The sequence below is a fragment of the Panthera onca genome, chromosome B1 (genome assembly GCF_046562875.1).
Source record: "Panthera onca isolate mPanOnc1 chromosome B1, mPanOnc1 haplotype 2, whole genome shotgun sequence".
In the NCBI taxonomy this organism is placed as follows: domain Eukaryota; kingdom Metazoa; phylum Chordata; class Mammalia; order Carnivora; family Felidae; genus Panthera; species Panthera onca.
The window spans coordinates 18,091,199-18,111,076 of record NC_138342.1 but is presented as its reverse complement, the minus strand read 5'-3'; the positions used below and the strand labels follow the sequence as shown (position 1 = coordinate 18,111,076).

The window sequence follows — 19,878 nt, the reverse complement described above, 5'->3', positions numbered from 1 at the left end:
TCTGCCCCTCCCCTGCTTGTGTGCACTCTCTGTCTCAAAATAAATAAATAAACTTCAAAAATAAATAAATAAATAAATAAAATAGGCTAGAAAATACCCCTGAACCGGTTATCAAAACCAATTGCCTTATCTTTAGGCACAGAGTGAATTTCTCACATTATCTATCGGCAGATTCTCTACAGGTCAAAACAAAGAACGCTGCATCTTAAATTCTTCTGGAGACTTTTTCCCCTAGGTTTTTTGGACTAACCTGGATTTGTTTGCACTAAGGTTATTCTCTAAGGTTAGTCCTAGTAGCTAAGGGGCTCAGAATCTTGTTGGATTCTATGGAGAGATGACAAAACAAGAGACATGTTCCCTTCCTTCCAAGAGCACATGGTATTCTGAGCTAATATATTTAAATTAAATAAGGAATCAAGAGAAGCTGCTGATTAGAATCAGAACCCATTGGTTCTTGGTTTAAGGCTGAAAACTTGCCATATTCTTACTCTAGGCCTTTGTTTTTCACTATGAACAGAATCTTCTGATTCTGATTCCAGTATTCTACACACTGCAATATCACATCTACAATTTCAACACCAAGTTTTACAAGAAAGACATCTCCTGATTGCTTCTTGCTTACCACATGGGTGTCCGTTTCTGATACGTTTCAGATTTTTTGCAGATTCTAATGTCTTTGGCAGCATGCGTGTTGTCTTGGACACTTGTCCATTCACTCACTTCAAACAGGGCAACATTGAAGGGGACAGTGAGTTTTGGTGTGAACAATAGAGAAACGAAGCACCATATTATAATTTTGACTCTCGGTGGAAGAGCTTTTGGGACAGTTAGCTTAGTTTTGAATTTTTGAACTCTAAGAGTTACCAATTTCATAGAATTTATGCTAATATGTGCCTTGTATCATGTTAACTTTATGTTTAGCTATTTAAATGATTTGTATCTTTACCTTATCTCCTCTAAAAACAGCCAATATTTTTAAGTGCTTAATATGTGTCAGACCCTCTTCGGTGTCATTGAGTCCCTACACAACAATCATATAGGAAAGGTATTATTAACTCCATCTCACAGCCGAGAAAACATAGTAAGGATTTAAAATTTGCCCAAGGACCTATAGCCAAAACAGAAAAGCAAGATTGGAACTCAGTTCTTCTGATTTCAAGTCCTGAATCTTTAATTACTATGTCTTAGCAGCTCCCCAACCAGATTGAGTATTTCTCTACAACAGAAACAATATCTTGCTCTGATATCTGCGTCTCTTCCTAAAGCCTAGCATAGGACCTCTTGCCTAGTAGCTTCTTAATATATATTTGGGATGAAGAAGAAAAAGGAGGAAGGAGTAAGAGGAGATAGATTCCAAGAATGGTATAGCCACTGTACAAATGTTTCTCATTTCTTGAAGGAATCCCCCTTGCTTTTCTCAAAAGCCTTGGGCTCCAGCCAACAGTGCCCACTTGCTGCATGGGGGATGAAAATGAGAGGTGGGCGGGTAATGCGTTTCTAATTTTCTGCATGGATGCCTTAGTTACTATTAAGATATTGTCAAAGGGAAGTAATTTCAAAGAAGAGAAGCTAGCCTGATTAAGAAGTTCGATTAAGATTGACTTTTGAGAATATTAAAAGCTCAGAGGAAAAAGAAAAGATTAAGATTAGGAGCCTTTAAAGGAACCCTCAGATATCGGAATACCAGAGGACAGCTGCTCACTGGTGTAACACAGAGCCTTAATATTGACACCTTTTACGTTAGCAATCACAACACAAGCATGCATTGTCATTCCACTCAATGCCACGCACAGCCATGTTAGCTGTGATTCTAATAAGCTTGGGGTCTCCGCTCAGAGCCTCCCTGCTTACCTTTTCTCTTGCTGGACCACTCAGGACTTAGACCTTAATCATAGCACATGGAGCTTAACTTAGTTCCCCTCCTTAGATGTTGTGAATTAATTTTTTCTCTCCTTAGAGATCTGCCGAGACAAAAATAATCACCCCAACTACCTCTCATTTAAAAGATACACTTACTTTTAACCAAGCATATTACCATATGTCAAGCTCCTAATTTGTGGAACCGTTTGGCAAACTGTCCAATTCCTCTAAACATCCTCCCCTTCCAACCAGTGCTGCCCAGGAGTGGATGTTCTGGCATTCGGCATCAGGAGTGAAGTCAAGAAAGGATGTCAACAACTCGTCTCCTGGAGAGATCTCAGAAGGAGAACCTGTAGGAATCCTTTAGGGACAGCTGACATATAGATCCATACTCTGTAACCTCTGCAAAGCCTACCTATTTCTCTGTCTGGATTTTATATATTTGGCAGCATTTGGAAGCTGCTATTCAAATGGACTCTAGCCACCCACTCTATGGTCAGTTCAAGTGTACTCCAAGTGCTCTAACACTAGCAAGTAAGGAGAAAGCTGTCAGGCTGGTTATTCACAGAACCAGAGCTGGGAGGAATGCCTAGGAAACTTATTTCAATTAAAGCATTGGGCATCCCTGGGAGGGACAGGAGCTAGGAAACTGGAATCACCAGGAAACTTCAAGGTCCTTTTCATTTTTTTGTCTTCCTCATTTTACTTCAGGGAAAGAAACAAGGTCCTGAGTTTCAAAGTCCCACACTTTTACAGAAAAAGGGAAAATGGCATTGTCACGCTAGGAGTTTATAGTGACAAATGGAAAGCTTTTGTGTTACTGTACACATGTGTGTGCTCACTTGGTGCAGCAGAGCAATAATGTCTTCCTCAATTTACTCAGAGAAATGTGAATCCGAGAGTGACAACAGTTTGCAACCCGCCACATACTGTCCCCATTCATGTAATCACCTTCTGCTTTTAGAAACCCCAAAGAGGGGGCACCTTGGTGGCTCAGTCAGTTAAGCATCCGACTTCAGCTCAGGTCATGATCTCAGGGTTCATGGGTTCGAACCCTGCATTGGGGTCTGTGCTGACAGTTCAGAGCCTGGAGCTTGCTTCTGATTCTGTGTGTGTCTCTCTCTCTGCCCTTCCACGCACCCCCCCCCCTCAAAAATAAATAAACATTAAGAAAAAAGAAACCCTAAAGAGTGCATATGTTTGGCAAGTGAGGATATGCACCAGAAATATATAATATGCCTTAGAATTAGACAGTAGAATCTTCAAATGTTACATCTACTGTTCTGAACACAGTAACCCCCCCCCCCAATAATTCTAAGTTAACAGTTTTTGTTTCCTCTGGATGCATGTATGTGTGGTGTGATGTGGTGTGTGTGTTTTAGTCAACTTTAAATAACTTTTACTTTTTCATTTCTTTGTTTTAAGATTTTATTTTTAAGTAATCTCTACACCCAGCATGGGGCTCAAACCCACAATCCCAAGATCAAGAGCCACGTGCTCCACTGACTGAGCCAGACAGGCACCCCCACCTGTCTCTCATTTCTAAGAAAATGAAGAATTATTGTATATACGTTAGAAAGAACAGAGAAGCAAAAAGAAAAAAAGAAAAACCCCACTCACAGAGGTAGTTAAGATTTAACATCTTGGAGTACATCTTGTCAGTGTGTTACATTTTGTTCTTTTAAGTATAAGAAGCCCATTTCATTACATCTTTCTTCACAGTGTTGTTCACTAAAACATGAAATGACTGTTTTTTAGCCCTTTTTTAATATATCCAGAGTAGATCTGAAGGAGCAAAAAGATGGGACAAGTGGTCCACACATATTTGCATGTGCACAGAGAGCCAAAGAGAACATTCTGCTTTAAAATGGCTTAAAAAGGAGACTTAAAACTAAATATGGTGACTTGAATACTTGTTTCCTTCGCACTCAATTCATGCTTCTGTTAAATATTCTATTAATCGGGGTGCCTGGGTGCCTCAGTCGGTTAAGTGTCTGACTTCAGTTCAGGTCATGATCTTGCGGTTTGTGAGTTCGAGTCCCACGATGCGCTCTGTGCTAATAGCTCAGAGCCTGGAGCCTGCTCTGGATTCTGGGTCTCCTCCTCTCTCTGCCCCTCCCATGCTCATGCTCTGTCTCTCAATAATAAATAAACGTTAAAAAAATTTAATATTCTATAAAAATTAAAATGTAGGGATAAAGTCACAAGGCCAAAGAGAATGGGAAAAGGGCAAGAAATTTTGAGAAATTAGAAACCAAATGGTCAAGTAGTAACAGACTTAGCAGAACAGAGGAAACATGAAAGTGCAGAAGCAAGCTGAATTGGTCCTTGGACTTCCAAAATCTAAAAATGAGGTGGTAAATGGGGCTAAAAACAGGAGAGTTTACTGAAAATCTGTCTAATAAGCAGCAGGAACCAACAGTATGATAGTCTCCAGCTCCCTACCTGCCCCATCACAAAAAGCCCCCTTTGCCAATTTTCGTGGTATAAATACCCCCACCATGACTAGGAACATAACGATACTGAACACAGAATTGGGATAAGATAAGCACACTCAACTATAGAGAACTGGTTCAAGGTGGCTCCATCACACCTCTGGTTTGACCCTATTAAGAAGTAGAAGAATGATCCTTCTCCTTCTGCAGCTAAGGAATGCCTACCTATTCTCTGAAGACATCCAGAGAGAGACATAGGACTCAGGGACCCAAGGCTCAATTAAAGAAAAGGTGCATCACTGAAAAAGGAAGCTACATGGAAATGCATTCATGGTACAGTCCCTTTCTCTTCTTGGTTTCCAGAACTTCCCACAGGCTGGAGCTTGGAGAATCCCTTTCTAGGGAAACAGAAAAAGAAGAAGGAAGATCCATAGATAAGGCTTTTGAAGGGTTCTTCAGTGAAACAGCCTAGCCACATCACACCAAAGTGAAACCTATAACTGAGATGCCCCACCCTCCTCCAGAGCTTCCAGTCAGCTTTTCGGTGCATCGCTTTCCAAATAGATAGAAAACCATACTGGTGTTGGTAGTATTAGTATTGCTATTCTGAAACAGTATACTGTGTATAAAGTGGAACAAAATACATGCATGATTGCGGGATATTCTGCCATCCTCTGTCTTTGAGAATCAGAATTCTTGATGTAAGAGAAAGATTAAATGTAACAAAGAAGGAGTTAAACCCTCACAATGATGGTCAATTGATTTTTGGCAAAGATTTCAAGGCAAATCAACAGAAAAAGGAACGTGCCAAGAAAATTGGATATTCATATGCCAAGAATATAAACTTCGATTCACACTTCACCCCACATATAAAAGGTAACTCAAAATAGAATACAGACCTCAATGTCAGAGCTAAAAGTATACAACTTCTAGAACAAAACAAATAAGGTAATCTTTGTGACTCTGAATTAAACAAGCATCACTTAGATAATGACACCAAAAGCAAAATCTGTAAAATAAAAATTTGATAAATTGGATATTTTTAATAAATTTTATCAAAATTACAATCACTCTTCAAAGCATACAGTTAAATAATAAAAAGCTAACACAAGTTGGGATAAAATATTTGTAAGCCATATCTGATACAGTTTGTATCCAGGATATAAAAGGAATTCTTGAACTCAATAAAAAGTCAATCCGATTTTTAAAATGGACAAAAAATGTGACTAGAAAGTTAAATATACCCGTGTTTGATAAGCCCATAAAAGATGTTCAACATCAGTAATCATCAGGGAAAAGGCAAACTGAAACCACGATGAGATACTACTATGCAGCAACTAGAAATAGCTAAATTCAAAAACACTGCATCAACTATCAGCTAGGATATAGAAAACTGGATCTCCTATATCTTGCTGGTGGGAGAACAGTCTGGAAACTTTGGGAACCAATGTGGCAGTTTCTTAAAAAGTCAAATACAAACTTACTATACAAACCAGCAATCACATCCTTAGGTATTTACTTATGAAATGAAGAGAAATGAAAACTTCTGTCCACTCAAAGATGAGAATGACCACAGCAGCATTATTCATACTTGCCCAAAACTGGAAACAATCCAAATATCCATCAACTGGTAAATAAACAAAATGTGGTATAGCCATACAATGGAATGCTAGTCAGCAATAAAAAGAAATGGATTAGTTTTACATACTACGAGATGAATGAGCCTCAAATCAAGGCTAAGAGCCTCCAATCAAGGCACACCCAGAACCTACTCTTTTCTCTCCTATAAAGCTTTCCCACTCCTCTGTGTGCCTTTGAGTCCCTGCCAAACACAAGTGAGGATGGCTGATTGCCTTCTAATGTAAGTTCAGAATAAGTGTACTTTGCTCTTCTCGTTTGGTTGTTCTCCACTTATTTCTGCAACACACACTGGCCACCCAGGCCACAGGCAGGACTGACCTGGAGGAGAGATCCACCAAGCCCTGGAAACAGAAGCCAACAATGCTGAGGCCCTAGGTGTCTGGAACATTTACAGAAAGGAAGAATATGGGGTTCAGGTGGGGGAATCTCCTCAGCCCATGATTGCTTGTCTTCGGAAACAGCAAAGAAGAGCCATAGCCAGTCTCTCCAAAGCACAAGGCCCAGGGCAGGAGCCCTCCCCCCAGGTCTATGCAAAGTTCTCTTTCTATACTACTCTGAAGCAGACCTGGGGGAGATTGGCTTTTTTATGAGATCACAGGGATAGGAGCTTGATGTCAAAATTCGGTTGACTTAAAGAAAATAAATCATCTTTTACCTAGGCATCCAAGAGTGCTTCGGAATCCATCTGATTTTTTGTGACAGTCTCAGAATTCTCAATGACTGCTCCTGAGCCTGGGCAATGTCTTCTGCAGACAGTCGTCCCCATGCTTGTGTGAGGCAGGTCCAGCTAACCCTATGAGCAGAACCAGGGTGCCTCGCATTGCTTGACACTGCCTGCCGGGGGTCACCTACGACTCTGCACACATGGGGCTGGCTCCCTATTTCAGATTCCCACTTTGGTTGTTGCCTTACATCTCCACTCCACCCCTCCAGATGTTCATTTGAACCCTTTCCTCAACACTGAACATGCCAAGGCTTTCCTCATAAAACCACAGCATTAGCCCATTTTGGTGCAGTTGGGGTTTCAGTCACCAAAGTCCTGCGGGACCACAAGTGCATTAAAGAAAAAATTATTCAGACGCTCATTAAAGACACCAAGGTGAACTATTCAAGAGAAACTATGCAACTGGGGTTTAGCAGTAGGGAGAGAAACTGGACTCAAATCCAAATAGAAAAAGGACAAGTGGAGATTTATAGCCAAGGAGCAGAAAGGAAGTCAGTGGATGGAAAATTACCAAGACAAAAACATCAAGGCTAGGGGGATTCTTGCTAGACCAACTAGACAGGATTCCTGTTGAAGGCAAGCTAGGATGATAAGACATTGAGGGTGGGGATAAGGAATTTGATCAGCTATCAAGGGTGAAAGATTTTTGCTAAACTAATCCAGGAGAATTCTTGGTAAAACTGGACTAAGCAGGCCAAGGACAGATCCCAAGGTCAGAGCCTAGTCAAAAGGAGGACACAAAGGAACCTGACTCAGGTGTTGTCAAGGAATGAATCTTTGTCAAGTGGACTTCACGATCCTTTTTACTTTTGACCAAGTTTGTATGTACGTATGTATGCATATATATACACAGTGTAAAATGTGATATTTTTGTGTATGTACGCATTGTAAAATAATTACCACAAACTAATTAACATATCCCTCACCTTCTATAGTTACCATTTTGTATGTGTGTGTGATGTGAATACTTGAGATCTACTCTCAGCAATTTTAAGTACACAGTGCATTATTAACCCTTCAGTCATTATGCTGTACATTAGGTCTCCAGAATGTATTCACCTTATGACTGAAAGTTTGTACCCTCTGACCAACATCTCCCCCATTTCCTCAACCCCAGCCTCTGGGAACCACCATTCTACTCTCTGTTACTACAAATGTGACTTTAATTCCATATATAAGTGAAATCATGCAATATTTGTCTTTATGTATCTGGTTTATTTCCTTTACCATAATATCTTCAAGTTTATTCATGTTGATGGTAAGGATTCTTTCTTTTCCTTAAGACTGAATAATATGCCATTTATATATATATATACTCCACATTGTCTTTATCCATTTATCTGTTTGCAGACACTTCGGTTGTTTCCATTATCTTGTCTACTGTGATCAATGCTTCAACGAACATGAGTGTAGATATCTCTTCATGATTTTATTTTCTTTGGCTCTATACCGAGAAATGGGACTATACAGTAGTTCTATTTTTAATTTTTTGAGGAACCTCATTCCTATTTTCTTTTTAAGTTTATTTATTTATTTTGAAAGAGAGAGAGTGCATGCATGAGTGGGGGAGGGGCAGAGGGAGAGAGAATCCCAAGCAGGCTCCATGAGCAGTGTGGAGCCTGAAAGAGGACTTGATCCCACGAACTGTAGGATCATGACTTCAGCCAAAATCTAGAGTTGGACGCTTAACCAACTGAGCCACCCAGGTGCCCTATATATTTTCTACAGTGGCAACATCTATACTATTTTCCATAGTGACTGCTTCAATTTATATTTCCACCAACAAAGCACAAAGATTCCCTTTTCTCTAAATCCCCACCAACACTTGTTCTCTTTTTTCTTTTTGATAGCAGCTATCCTAATAAGTATGAAATGATAACTCATTGTGCTTCTGATTTGCATTTCCCTGATGATTGGTGATGTTGAGCATCTTTTCATATACCTATTGGCCATTTTTAAGTTTTCTTTGGAAAAATGTCTATTCAGGTCCTTCGCTCATTTTTACATCACATGGTTTTTTGGGGTTTTTTGTTTTGTTTTGTTTTGGTTTTTTTTGCTATCGAGTTGTACTAGTTCCTTATATATGTTGGATATTAATCCCTTTATCAGCTCTATGACTTACAAATATTTTCTCCCATTCCACAGAATGACTTTTCACTTTGTGGATTATTTCTCTTGCTGTGCAGAAACTTTTTGGTTTGATGTAGCCCCACTTGTTTATTTTTGCTTTTGTCACCCGTACTTTTGGTATTGCAAAATGTTGTTGCCAAGACCAATGTCCAGGAGCTTTTCTTGTATGTTTTCTTCTCATAATTGCACAGTTCCAGGTCTTATATGTAAGTGTTTAATCCATTTTGAGATGACTTTTTCATGTGGCATAAGGTAAGGGTCCAATATCATTCTTTTGCATGTAGATATCTATTTCTCTGAACATCATAAATTGAAAAGACAACACTTTCCTCATTATATATTGGTGACTTTACCAAAAATTAGCTCATTGAATATGCATGGGTTTATTTCTGGGCTCTCTATTCTGTTCCATCATCTGTTTTTATGTGAATACCAGATTGTTTTAGGTCACTATAGCTTAATAATATAATTTGAAATCAGAAAGTGTGATATCTCCAGGCTTATTCTTCTTTCTCAGGATTGTTTTAGCTATTCAGGGTCTTTTTTGGTCCCATACAAATTTTAGGATTTTTCTGTGAAAAATGCTGTAATTTTCATAGAGAATGCTCTAAATCTATGGATCACTTTGGATAGAATGGATAACTTTTTAAAAATTTTAAAAAATTTTGGGGCACCTGGGTGACTTGGTCGGTTAAGCGTCCGACTTCGGCTCAGGTCATGATCTCACGGTCCGTGAGTTCGAGCCCTGCGTCAGGCTCTGTGCTGACAGCTCAGAGCCTGGAGCCTGTTTCAGATTCTGTGTCTCCCTCTCTCTCTGCCCCTCCCCTGTTCATGCTCTGTCTCTCTCTGTCTCAAAAATAAATAAACGTTAAAAATTTTAAAAATTTTAAGTCTTCCAATCCATGAACACAGGATATCTTTCCATTTATTTGCATCTTTTAGAATTTCTTTCATCATTGTTTTATAGTTTTCACTGTACAGATCTTTCACCTCATTGGTTAAATTTATTTCTAAGTATTTTATTCTTTCATATATATTATTGTAAATGGGATTGTTTTCTTACTGTCTTTCCAGATAGTTTGTTAGTGTCTAGAAACACAACTGATTTTTGCATATTGATTTTATATCCTGCAACTTTACTCAATTCATCCATTAGTTTTAAGAGTTTAGGGTCTTTGGGAATTTCCATATAGAAGATTGTCATCTACAAACAGAAATGGTTTTATTGGCAGCACAGGCTAGTGACAGAAAGCAGGGCCAGATTTGGGCTCCAGAACACCCGCAAGGGCCTGGGCTGTCAGAGTGTGCAAGGATCTGGCTGTAGTCACTAGCTGTAAGTGAGCAGCAGTGAAGCCTATATCAGGAGTTTGGCCCAGCTTCTGGTGCACAAGTAGCTATGGGGACCTGAACTGTTTGTGTGCATTTGTGTGGCTGTAGGGGTTGGCCCCAGGAACACACATGGTGTTGGGGGGGTGGATGTGGGGGCCTAGACTGGCGTCGTGAACATGCACAGCCACAGAGGCTGAGGCTGGCTGCTGCAACACAGTGGATAACAGAGCTCAGAACCCAGGGTGTCTGTGGGAATTCTAGCAGGGGGTGGGGATGGAAAGAGACTCAGGCAGCTGGAGTACGGAAATGCAAAAATTTGCAGAGCATTCAGTGCTGAAATCACAGGGGGTCCATGGTGGCTTTGCTGGCCATTGGTTTCTTCAGGAGCAAAAACTGCTGGAGGCTTCTGTGGAGCCGTCCCCTGAGGTTCGTCCACAGTGATGAAATCTACTGAGGGACCACAGCATCCACAAGGGCTCTCGAAGAGTTCAGTATCAAAAGCTGCTGAAGTCCCGTAAGGCTGCTGAGAACTAAAATCGTGCCCACCCCGTGATTGATACTGCTGATAGCTACAACCTTCTTCCTTGCTCCTGTCTGTATATGCCTCAGCTACACCACTCTCTGAGTCAGATGAAACCAAGCGCATCCGTTATCCTGTCCAAAAGGCTAGGGAAGCTGGGTGCTCACTCCAGTGAGGGGAAATCCCTCTCACCAGGGAATGCCTCTTGGCACTGACCAGTGCCAGTCTGGAGGCTGGGATGATGCATGCAAAATGAAACTGCTCTTCCTACCTATTTTGCAGTCATTCCAAGGTTTTTTGCTCAATTGTGTTGCTGAAGCTTCTTAAGTATACTCCTGAGCTACCCCACTAAGCTATTTGCATTAATGAACAACTGTTTAACTGTTACTCTTTGTGGGGAGATAGAGGCTGGTGTTACCTGCCATCTTGGTGACATCATCGGACATGACTCTCTTTTCTCACTCTCTGTTCTGCATTAGATCACGGGCCTACCCAGAAGCTATTGCTGCCAAAGTCATCCGCCTTCCCCTCACTTCCACTGTGCAGGGAAAGCCCAGGACTTGGAGGCAAGAAGGCCAGAGTTTGAATCTGGGCTCCACTACTTATGGTTGTAGGATCTTTTGTAAATCATCTGTCCATGTTTAAATCATTTATCCTTATTTGTGCCATGTCCTCGTGTGCAAAATGGGAATGGATAATATCTTATTGGAACAACTGATGTTTATACTGGAGATGGCTACATTATAGTGACTGGCATGTATGTAGTTGGTGATCTAAATATTTACTCCTGCTGCTATTACTACTGTAGTTATTGTGTATCCTTTTACTGGACGTTCTGTTAGTGCTATCTGATTCAGTTTGATGCCTAATTCCTGTCAAAATGTTGCTAAACAAGTGTATCAAATTGTGTATTTATGCAGCTAAGAGAGAATTCTGCCCCCCCCCCACCCATCCCCCCCCCCCCCAACACACACACTGCATGTCAGGAAACAATCTTGCATTGACAGAAAGAAGGATAATGATACCCAATGGGTCATTTTCATGTCTAATTTCAGTCGCTCTATGGTTCTGCAATTGCTATAGCCAACTAATCAACTAAACGTAATTATGCACTATTCCAAACATATTATGAAGTAATAAGACCTTTATTTTTCATTGTGCCCTGAATGCTTGTATCATTAAAGATGTAAAAACAGAATTTAATTTGGACTCGCAGAATGGAAAATCAAAGGAATGAAAGAGAAGATTAAGAGGGTCTAGATTATTTTTCCTTTTTAGTTCTGAAGGATATAAACACCTGCACCTGTACAAATTTTAAAAGCATGTAAATAGCCTCACAGCTCCAAGATCATACAGGGGACTCGCCTTATTCAAGTCATTATTGTAGGAATTTTATCTTCAATCTTTTGGGAACACCTGTAAGAAAGTATCGCAAGTCTCTGATGAAATGTAAATGATCAAAAGTGTCCTGGAAAAACTAAACACATCTGTATAAAGATCATCGGAACACATCTCGATTATCCTGCAGCCTGGCAAACATGTCTAATTCCACAGTTGTCAAAGTTCAGACTGTGTGTATATACTGGCAAATTAGTTCCAGAAGCATATTAATGAAAGGCAAGAAAGAGAATAGGCTTTTACAAAGTAGTTATGATATAACTCCTGTAGCATATCATTAAACGAAATAATGAATGCCACCTTGTTCCGTAATCTATAATATAGTAGAATAGGTACAGTCATTATTTTCTCTAATGATGAAACCCACTAAAATTCTCATGATGAGAACAGAACAAAGTTATGCATCTTATCCAACATCTTCAATATACAGCCAAGTGCAATAGCTACAAGAGTTGGTATATGCTTTGTACAGAAAACCAAACAAAATAATGCATGCGCTTGCAAAATGAAAAGAACAAAAGCTATCACAAGTAATTTAGAAATTAGCTTAGTAGTTCTTTTCTGAATTAGAAGCTGAAATATGGTAATACTAGGCTCTATCTTTGCAAATTAATAAAATCGTAAGTTAGTTTAAATTCTAGATTTATTATATCCCACTGTTTCCCCTGCAACCTGCTCTAATTTTTAATCAGCACAACACAAAACTGTATGCAGTGCCCTCTCACGTCTCGTTTTGTATTTGTTATTTAAATTTTCTTGGAGGACACTCAGCATAGCTAAATGTCCATCACTCTCTAGGCAAAACCATGCATGAATGTGGATTCCAAATTTTGCCCCCTCTGTTTTACCCTATATGGGAATGCATTAAAATTCTGACTAGCTTTATGAGGTATCATCATGAATAAAACAGAAAAAATTAGAAGTGTTTAAATCCAACGAGTTGGAGCTGATATTTCAGTATCCAGGGAGGTAACACATTGTATTTTTCTTCCCAGCTTTTTACTCTTCTACATCTTCTAGTCTCTCAGAAGTTAAAAGAAGAATGTTGAGCTTAACATCAAAGATAGATTACTCTCGAAAAGGAACATTTATCAGAGAAAATATTAATTGGTTGCTGGAAAGCAGAGCTATGAGAATTAAAGAATCTGCAGTGAAATGGGAGATAAAAGCTAGAAAACATCACTAATGAAGAATGGAATTCCTTTTATGCATGTGGGAGCCTGCATGCGCGTGTTCATTTCTCCCAAATATCTAAGATGTTTAGATGAGCAACAACACGCCGTTAGTTTTGCCAGGCGAGTTTTACCTTTGCCTCTCCTGGTTTGTGATATGAGACTTTTCGCCCCTTAGCCTCCTGACAAAGTGTTATAATTCTGCTCAGTGTTGCAGAATGCCCACGCTGCTGCTGTTCGTGCTCTGTCAACTGCCAAGTTGGGGATATAGGGAAAGTACACCCCTACTTGCAATCCGGGCTAATCTGGGCAGCGCATGGGGGCAAAATGCAAGAAGACCACCTAGTGTCCTGGCAGAACATGCAGGTATGTAAGCAGGGTTTACAAGGCCCCTAGAGTCTAACACATGGTAATTCTCAGCATAATAGCACCCAAGAAAGGGGGTGGGGGGAGTGCAGGCAGAGGCAATGCCTGTTGGAAGTTCTAGGGAAAGTGGAGCAGGAAGATGAGTGTCAGCAACCTTTCCTGCTTGTTAATTTCTGAATCTTTGCCTTAAAAAGCCCAAGAAAGGGATCAGGGGTCAAAGAACCAGACATGTGAAGTAAGTGACTCTCTTTGCTGTGCCCCCTCCTTCCCCAAAGTTCAGATCATCTTTTTCCCTCTTGCCCTTTTCACCTTCCCCCAAAACACAAACGCATACTGATTGGGTTTGGGGGACATAAAAGTACCCAAGAGAATTTTACTTGGCCAACTCATCTTTCCACTTTCTTGCATTCCTTTCTCCCAAATTCTGGAGCTTTCATGCCCCAAGGTCTCAGCCTCAGTATCAATGATAATGATGATAGTTGATGTTTATGGGACGTTTCCTAAGTGTCAGGCACAATTCTCAGTGTCCTTTGTCCTTTTAAATCACATGGGACATAGCAATCCTGTACTGCACACCTATTACCATTCCCATCATATAGATGAGAAAATTCAGGCTTAGTGTTGCCTAAACATAAGTAGCTTGTCTAGGCTCGTAGAGCTCATGTATGGAGCAAAGATTTGAAGCTGGATCTTCTGACTTCAGAGTGCATGCTTTTTTTTTTTTTTTTTTAATTTTTTTTTTTAACATTTATTCATTTTTGAAAGGCAGAGAGAGACAGAGCGCGAATGGGGGAGGGGCAGAGAGAGAGCGAGACACAGAAACAGAAGCAGGCTCCAGGCTCCGAGCTATCGGCACAGAGCCCCACGCGGGGCTCGAACTCACGGACCGCGAGATCATGACCTGAGCTAAAGTCGGCCGCTTAACCAACTGAGCGACCCAGGCGCCCCCAGAGTGCATGCTTTTCATCACTCCTTATATTATCACCGTTGCTACCTCTTTCCTCCTCGTCCACACTTAATGTCCTATCAGCATTACCGTGAACGAAACTGAAGTTAGGTTAGGCTCCTAGACAGTGGCTAGCGATACTAGAGGCACTATTAGTATCAGTCGTCTCTTTATTCTCATTAATAAATTCCAATACGGACCGGCCCAGACATCTTGTTCAACGACAAACTCTCCCCTCCCCTTCCGAATAACATTGCCTCGAATGTTTAAGGAATGGAAAAAGTACTGAAGATTCTCAGGTTTCCTTGAAGTGGCAGGAAGAGAGCTCTTTTAGGGCCTCAGTATAGTCCTCGTTATAGGCTTCGGTGGAGGGGTGAACATTACAGCCAAGTGGATGATACGAAATGGTGCGGAGTTGTTTTTTTTTTTCCCCCGCTGCCCAGAGTTTTTTTGTTTTCTTTGGGTTTTTTTGTTTGTTTGTTTGTTTGTTTGTTTTGTTTTGTTTTGTTTTCCTGCTGCCCATTAAGAAGGACTTGCATTGTCATCATGGAAGTTCAGTTCCGGACCTTTATTCAATCACAACACAGTGCTGGCTCCTGACATTTATTAATTAACACTGTGTCCGAGCTCAAGTGATTTCTCAGGATTGCTAGACAAGTAAAGAGGCAATTACTGGGCCGTAAGATGAAGTCCAAGAAAATGCCAGTCTTCATAAACTACATTACAGTCATCCCCCCTTATCTGCAGGGGATACGTTCCAAGACACCCAGGATTGCCTGAAGTCACCAACAGCACTGAACCTGTATACACTCTGTGTTTCTCTTGCACGTACAAAGTTTTACTTGTAAATCAGCCACAGCAAGACATTAACAACAATAACTCATAATAAAATAGGACAATTAGGACAATATACTGTAACAAGCGTCACGTGAACGTGGTCTTTCTGTCACAAAATACCTTATAGTACCGTACTCACCCTTCTCGTGGTGATGGCAGGTGATAAAACACCTACTCGATGAGGTGAAGCGAGTGAAAGACACGGCACTGTGACGTAGAGTCAGCCTACTATTGACCATCTGATGATTCGTCAGGAGGAGGATCCTCTGTCTTGGACCGCGGTTGACCACGAAACTGCGGATCAGGAAACCGCAGATAAGGCTAACTGCAGGCCTGCCTCATTTTATTGCGCTTCGCAGATACTTCCTATTTTATGCGGCGAAGGCTTGTAGCAGCCCCGTGTCCCCCAAGTCTGTCCACATCCAGCAGTCTGCTCACTTCAAGCCTCTGTGTCACATTTTGCTAATTCTCACCATATTGCGAACGTTTTTATTCTTATACTTGGTGCCCGTACAACCCGGCGAATTTAAGGGATGAGTGTGTGTATTCTGACTGCTCCGCCGACAGGCTGTTCCTCCGTCTCTCTCCCTCTCCTCTGGCCTGTCTGTGCCCTGAGACACAACGGTACTGAAATTACGCCAATTAATAACCCAGCAATGGGCTCTAAGTGTTTGAGACAAAGGAAGAGTCAATCGATGCAGCAACCTTTATCCTTGTCTTATTTTAAGAAATTGCTACAGCCACCCCAGCCTTCAACAACTACCACCCTGATCAGTCAGCAGCCATGGACGCTGAGGCAACACCCTCCACCAGCAAAAAAGATTACAACTCGCTGAAAGCTCAGATGATGGTAAGCATTTTTTAGCTATAAAGTATTTTTTAATTGAAATGTAGGGGCACCTGGGTAGCTCAGTCATTTGAGCCAATGACTCTTTGATTTCCGCCCAGGTCATGATCCCAGGGTCTTGGGATCAAGCCCGCATCTGGCTCCGTGCTGAGTTTGGAGCCTGCTTAAGGTTCTCTCTCTCTCCCTCTGCCCCTCCCTCGCTCATGCTCTTTCTCTCTCTCTCTCTAAAAAAAGAAAAATTTTAATTAAAGTATATACATTGTTTTTTAGATATAATGCTGTCACATACTCAATAGACTACAATATAGTGTAAACTTAACTTTTATATGCATTGTGAAAGTTAAATTTACACTTGCATTGGTAACCAAAAACTTCACATGACTCACTCACTTCATTGCGATAGTCCCTTCATTGTGGTCTTTCTGGAACTGGTATGCCTGTACTACACTGCTTCAACACTGATGTCAATTTTACATGAATTAAAATAAAGATCAAAGTAATTGTTAGAAATAGCCAAGTAAAGAGAAGGGGGAGGAAAAAATACTCAAATGGCTTGAGGTGGGATGAAGGATGGCACGTCTAGAAATAGGGAACAAAGCCAATGAGATTAGCATGTAAGGCAGGTGGAAGGATGTTTCATGGATTTTGTTGTTTTCATTGTTTTAATCCTTATCTCTTTATTTTCACAACTCATATGTACTGATCTTAGATACAAAAGTGGCCCCAACTTTGGATCTCACATTTGTCTGGGCTGGTCTAAAGAACTTAGGCCAAATGTCTCTAGGAGACAATTCGCATGAAATTTTTTGATGAAAATAAAAAAAACATGCTAGAGGATTTGACCCATGTGATCAGAATAAAAGGTACGAGAGAGGATGGTGCAGAATTTGCCTCTAATTACTCTTGGCCTGTCCTTTAGACTTATGCCTATACCTCATGGAGACAGCTCCAGGAGAAACTGAGAAACTATTACAAGGATTCAGGTATGTGTGCCCAAAACATACTGCAGGTCTTTTTTTTTTTTTTTAATTGTTTTTTTTAACGTTTATTTATTTTTGAGACAGAGAGAGACAGAGAATGAACAGGAGAGGGGCAGAGAGAGAGGGAGACACAGAATCTGAAACGGGCTCCAGGCTCTGAGCTGTCAGCACAGAGCCCGATGCGGGGCTCGAACTCACGGACCGTGAGATCATGACCTGAGCCAAAGTCGGACACTTAACCGACTGAGCCACCCAGGCTCCCCTAAAACATACTGCAGGTCTTAAAGAAATGATACTCCAGATGCAAGAGCTTCCCCACATGGGATACCCATGAGAAGACATCAGAACATATTCTGTGCAAGTCGAATAATATGTGCCCCTTTATTAAGGTGAAAAGCAGATATCAGCGAGAATGAGGGTTTGGAGAAGTTCTCTTCAGCATGAGTCTCCTTTGAGAATTGTCTATAATTAAGGAGCCAGTACAGGCTTAGATCAGAGCAAAGGGGGTCTCTATCCAGGGCCCAGTGCTTTCAAGGAGGCCCTTACACATAAATCCACCCTCACAACAGTGTCTAAAACAACACATGGGTCACCAAAATAAAAAGTTCTCTCATAAGATGTTAAGAAAATGAAAAAAAATCAGACTGGGAGTGAATATGCACAAGACCTATATCAGATAAAGGACTTTTATACAAGATACATAAAGAGTTCCTACAGATCAATAATAAAACACAAGGGGCACCTGGATGGCTCAGTCAGTTGAGTGTCCAACTCTTGATTTTGGCTCAGGTCATGTCTTGCATTTTGTGGGTTCCAGCCCTGCATTGGGCTCTGTGCTGACATCGTGGAGCCTGCTTGGGATTCTCTCTCTCCCTCTCTCTGCCCCTCCCTAGCTTGTGCACATGATCTCTCTCTCTCTCTCTCTCTCTCTCTCAAATAAATAAACATTTAAAAATTTTTAAATAATAAAAGACAACTCACTTATTTTTACATATGCAAAAGACATGAACAAATACTTCACAAAAGAAGATATAAAAATGGCCAATAAGCACATAATAAGGTGCTCAATGTCATTTATCATTAAGGAAATGAACATTAAAACCAAAATTGAGAGTGACCAAATTTTTAAAAGATTTAAATTCCAAGTGTTGACAAAGATGTGGAGAAATTGGAACTTTCATACCAAATGATACAACCACTTTTGGAAACTGGAAGTTTCTATAAAATTAAACATAACTGCAACCTATGACCCAACAATTCTACTACTCGATATTTACCAAAGGCAAATGAAAACATATGTCTGTACAAAGAATTGTATAAGGATGCTTGTAAGCAACTTTATTCACAATAGCCCACAACTGGAAACAACCAAATATTCATCAACAAGAGAAAGCATAAATAAATATATTATAACAAATATTTTGAAACATAAATATATATATTCAGGAATAAAAATAACTATAAACACAAAATATAATGGATTAATATAAAAAACATTACATTGAGTTGGGGCGCCAGGGTGGCTCAGTCGGTTGAATGTCCAACTTCAGCTCAGGTCATGATCTTGCAGTTCATGAGTTCAAGCCCCACCCTGGGCTCTCTACTGTCAGCATGGAGTCTGCTTGGGATCTTCTGCTCCCCCCACATTTCTACCTCTCTCTCTCTCTCTCTCTCTCTCTCTCTCTCATAAATAAGCATTAAAAAATTATATTGAGCTAAAGAAGTCAGGCACAAAATAGTATGCATCATACAATTTCATTTATTTGAAGTCCTAAAATGGGCAAAATGAACCTATGGCAATAGAAATTGGAGTAGTGGGGGATGTCTGGGTGGCTCAGTCAGGTGAGTGGCTAACTTCAGCTTGGGTCATGGTCTCACAGCTTGTGAGTTCAAGCCCTACGTCGGGCTCTGTGCTGACAGCTCAGAGCCTGGATCCTGCTTTGGATCTTTGTCTCCCTCTCTCTGCCCCTAACCCACTAGCATTCTGTCTCTGTCTCTCTCAAAGGTAAATAAACATTAAAAAAAATTATTAAAAAAAGAAATTGGAGTAGTGGTTGCCTCTGGTTTGTGTAAGAATTTACTGGAAAAGGACAAAAATGACATTCCACAAGTATGGGATGTTCAGTATCTTGAACGTGGTGGTCTTTGAAGGAGTGTATACATTTGTCAAAAATTATCTATTTTTATACCTAAAATCTGTATATTTTATTGCAATAAATTATGCTGCAATTTAAAATATGAGTTTGGGATTTTAAAAAATATTATCTATAAGAAAAAGTTATCCAAATCCACATTTCACCTCATTAAAACATTTCTCTCCTAAAACACTGAGTGCCTCTGTCAGTCAGGAACTAGTGTTTAACACTGATAATGCAATGCATTATCTCTGTAGGGAAGGAAAAACTTTTCCTCTACCCTCTTAGGTTTTGAGAGTGAGATCTGCAAATTAACGACAAGAGGTTAATAGGAGATAAAGTTTGTGTACATACAGAAGCCAACAGAGAAGTAACTGGCTTATCTAACGGTTAAAACTGAAGGCATATATATAGCTAACATAGTAAGAGAAAGTTACTTTAGATCACTGCTGTCAAGAGAGTGCAAATTACGTATAATTTTGATTTCAAAAATACATGATTTGCTGAAATGCAGACAAGAAAAATAAATTTTATAAAATAAATATGTCTTCATTATCT

The 19,878-nt window shown here is 40.3% G+C and overlaps 2 protein-coding genes across 6 annotated transcripts in view; one reads left to right on the top strand and one right to left on the bottom strand.

Annotated features, from left to right (window-relative positions):
* Positions 1–15,612, bottom strand: part of LOC132692663 (cytosolic beta-glucosidase) — a 236,060-nt gene extending 220,448 nt beyond the window's left edge. For all 4 annotated transcript variants that reach the window (XR_013555333.2, XM_060655334.3, XM_060655330.3 and 1 more), the window contains exon 1: positions 15,498–15,612. Coding sequence is in view for 3 of the 4 variants with exons in the window: in XM_060655334.3 (XP_060511317.1) it covers positions 15,498–15,597 (100 nt within the window). In the remaining variant the exon portion in view is untranslated. The remainder of the gene's footprint in view (positions 1–15,497) is intronic.
* Positions 15,613–15,640: 28 nt separating this feature from the next.
* Positions 15,641–19,878, top strand: part of LOC144616199 (uncharacterized) — an 89,609-nt gene continuing 85,371 nt past the window's right edge. For both annotated transcript variants that reach the window (XR_013555334.2, XM_078446235.2), the window contains exons 1-2: positions 15,641–15,982; positions 16,087–16,208. Coding sequence is in view for 1 of the 2 variants with exons in the window: in XM_078446235.2 (XP_078302361.2) it covers positions 15,892–15,982; positions 16,087–16,208 (213 nt within the window). In the remaining variant the exon portion in view is untranslated. The remainder of the gene's footprint in view (positions 15,983–16,086; positions 16,209–19,878) is intronic.